The sequence below is a fragment of the Arachis ipaensis genome, chromosome B02 (genome assembly GCF_000816755.2).
Source record: "Arachis ipaensis cultivar K30076 chromosome B02, Araip1.1, whole genome shotgun sequence".
Lineage (NCBI taxonomy): Eukaryota > Viridiplantae > Streptophyta > Magnoliopsida > Fabales > Fabaceae > Arachis > Arachis ipaensis.
In genome coordinates, this window is record NC_029786.2 from 94,439,742 (window position 1) to 94,443,506 (window position 3,765).

The 3,765-nt window shown below is 32.1% G+C and overlaps 1 protein-coding gene across 1 annotated transcript in view; it reads left to right on the forward strand.

Moving 5' to 3' along the window:
- LOC107627695 overlaps nucleotides 1,327-3,765 on the forward strand; it is a 20,228-nt gene continuing 17,789 nt past the window's right edge. Inside the window, exon 1 of the mRNA XM_021117015.1 lies at nucleotides 1,327-3,759. Coding sequence (XP_020972674.1) covers nucleotides 1,347-3,759 — 2,413 coding nt within the window. The 5' untranslated portion in view covers nucleotides 1,327-1,346. The remainder of the gene's footprint in view (nucleotides 3,760-3,765) is intronic.

A 3,765-nucleotide genomic window follows, 5' to 3' on the forward strand; every position in this document is an offset into this window, starting at 1 on the left:
GTATAAAATATTTTATACTATCGTTTAATCATATTTATCTGTTTAAATGACTATTTATATATTAATGTAAAAATTAATTATATTACTAATGTGATATTACGTAAATGTACGTATAAAATTATTTTATATTTATTTAATATTAAAATTAAATTCAATAAATAATTGGTTTTCGATGTATTTATCTTTTTGAGATTAAACTAATAATATAATATATTCTTTCTATTAAAATATTAATGGGTTATTTATTCTTGAACTATATCTTGAATTTCCAAATCAAAGTCATAAAGTTTGTTTCATCACTGAAGAATAAGTGGAAAGACTCTCTGTCTGTTTCGTACAATCACAATCCGGAAGACTTTGCTCAGCATAACCGGATAACAAAATCAAACCCTATGCAATTAGTTGGACTATCTGAGAATGTGTATACATTTGCTGACTTAATTACTACCAAACAACAAGCATTGCTGATTTTCATTCATGACTATGGATGGAATTGAGTTGAGTTGATTTGAATTAGACAAAATTTAAATTTAGCTCATGAAATTTGAGTTTAGCTCACGACTCCACTTATTAATAATGGAGCCTATTAAGTTTAAGTTTAGCTCACCGAAAACTCACGAACTGGCTCAAATAATAGAAACATAATATATAATATTATATTAATAAATTATAAATTTTTTATTTATGTCCTATATCAAAATTATATATAAAAAATAAATATAAAATTTTAAATAATTAAGACTATCAATATATATATTACTATTTCATATGTATATATATAATATTAAAAGTATAGATTAAATGTATGTACATATATATAATCGAGTCAGCTCACGAATTGATGAGCTCAATTTCAGGTAAAAGTTTGGCTCACCAGCTTACGAGTTTAGCTTATTAAGTTATTAACGAGTCAAAACTCGAGCTGGTTTATGAGCTAACTTGACTCACTTCCAATCCTATTCATAACTCACACTCTCTCCTTTTCAAATTCAATTATTCAAATTAGGTTGTTTTATTTTTTTCTTTTGGTTTATTAAAATAGTTTTATACGTGTATCTAATTACGTAATATTACATCAATAAAAATAACTATTTTTTTACATTGAATGGTCATTCAAAAGAATGAATATGATTTAATGATTGTGTAAAACATTTTATACTATCTGTGCATCAAAATTAAATTCTTCTATCTAAATACATTAACTTTTAAAATGAATAAATAAAAAATATAGTTAATTTGACGAGGAGGGAATATAATATGTGATTTGCAATCTATAAAAGGAAGGATATAACATATAATCAAATGCAAAAAACCATTTATCAAAAATAATAAGTTGCTTCCCTCCAATGATGATGATGAGAACCACCCTTATCATATGGCTTTGCTTGCTAGAACCCTTGTGCCTAGTGAACTTTACCATCACCATTAATGCTGCTACTTCCCATTGTCTTGGTCATCAACATTCTTTGTTGCTCCATTTGAAGAACAGCCTCGTATATAACCAAACTCAGTCCAAAAAGTTAATTCATTGGAACCATGTTCACGATTGTTGCCACTGGAATGGAGTCTCTTGCTACAAGGGGCATGTCGTGGATCTAGATTTAAGCCAAGAATCTATAGTTGGAGGTAACTTCAGCAGTCTCTTCCACATGCAATATTTGCAGAGTTTGAATTTGGCTTATAATGAATTCCACTTTGAAATTTATTCTGAGTTCAAAAACCTGAAGAATCTCAGGTATTTGAATTTGTCAAATGCTGGTTTCATGGGGCAAATTCCAACTGAAATCTCTTACTTGATCAAGTTGGAGACTCTTGATTTGTCTACCACAATCACTTCATCGTCAAAACATGGTTTGAAACTTGAGAAGCCAAACATGGTAGAGTTTGTGCAAAACTTTACAAGAATGAAAGAACTGTATCTAGATGGTGTTGCAATTTCAGCCAAAGGAGAGGAGTGGTGCCATGCTGTTTCTTCCCTACAAAGTCTACAAGTTTTGAGTATGTCATCTTGCAATCTCTCTGGTCCTCTTGATTCTTCATTGACAAAGCTTCAATCTCTCTCAATACTTCAACTAGACCATAACAATTTGGCAAGCCCAATTCCTGAGTACCTTGGTAATTTGTCTAATTTAACCACTTTGCAACTCAGAAGTTGTGGTTTGAGTGGAGTCTTTCCAAAAAATATCTTCCAAATTTCATCACTTCATGTCCTTGATGTGTCAGATAATCAAGGCCTTCATGGTTCTTTATCAAACTTTCTACATCAAAGATCTCTCCATTACTTGAATCTTAGCCGCACAAATTTCTCAGGACCTTTACCACAGACTATTAACAAGTTAAGACAATTGTCAACACTAGATCTATCAAATTGCCAATTCAATGAGACAATTTCCAATTCATTGTCTGATCTTGCCGAACTTGTTTATCTTGATTTGTCATTCAATAATCTTACTGGTCCTCTTCCATCTTTCAATAGGTCCAAGGCTCTGAGAATCTTGTATCTTAATCATAATTATCTAAAGGGCACACTTTCACCCACCCATTTTGAAGGCCTTATAGATCTTGTGAGCATTAATTTAGAAGTTAACTCTCTAGATGGAAGACTTCCTTCATCTTTGTTTACACTTCCATCTCTGCAGCTGCTCTTTCTTGCTAACAATAGATTTGATGGCCAACTTGAAGAGTTCCCAAACGGTTCCTCCTCATCATTAGAGATGCTTGATTTAAGTGAAAACAATTTTCAAGGGCGTGTTCCTTTGTCTATCTTTCAACTGAAAAGTCTCAGTTTACTTCAACTTTCCACAAACAAGTTCAATGGCACCATACAATTGAGTGTTGTTCAAAGGCTACAAAATTTGGCAACACTTGATCTCTCAAACAACAACTTGTTAATTGTGGATGACAATGATCTTCCATTCCCCAAGTTGATCAATCTTTGGTTGGCTTCATGTAAGTTGACTGTATTTCCTGCATTTTTGATAAATCAGTCTTCTTTACTCTTTTTAGATTTGTCCAACAACCAAATTGAAGGAACAATACCCAATTGGATTTGGAGACTTGAAATTCTATGCTTCTTGAATCTTTCCAACAATTTTTTGACTGATATGGAAGGTCCTTTCCAAAATCTTAGTTCAATTTTGTTCTACCTTGATCTTCATGGAAATCAATTACAAGGACCAGCACCCATTTTCACAAAAAATATTGTTCATCTGGACTACTCAAATAATAGATTCAGTTCTATTACACCATCAGATATTGGTAATTCTATTCCTGACTCAGTTGATATATTTTTCTCAAACAACAATTTTTATGTAAAAATCGATGAATCCATTTGCAATATTTCAACTCTTAGAATGCTTGATCTTTCATATAATGGCTTCATTGGCAACATTCCTGAGTGCTTGACAACAAGGAAGAGTAGCTCTCTGAAACTATTAAATCTTGCTGGAAACAAACTCAATGGCCACATTTCAGATACATTATTCTCAACTTCATGTTCTCTAAGGTTTATAGATCTCAATGGAAATCTTTTAAATGGAGGCCTCCCAAAATCTTTGGCTAACTGCCAAAATCTCCAAGTCCTAAATGTTGGAAACAATCAATTAATGGACGAGTTCCCCTGCTTCTTGAAGAACATTTCTTCGCTAAGCGTCATGGTTTTAAGGTCAAATAAGTTCTATGGACAGATTGGATGCTCCAATGTGATTGGCGATTGGGAAAAGCTTCAAATTGTTGATGTAGCAGACAACAAATTTAGTGGCATGT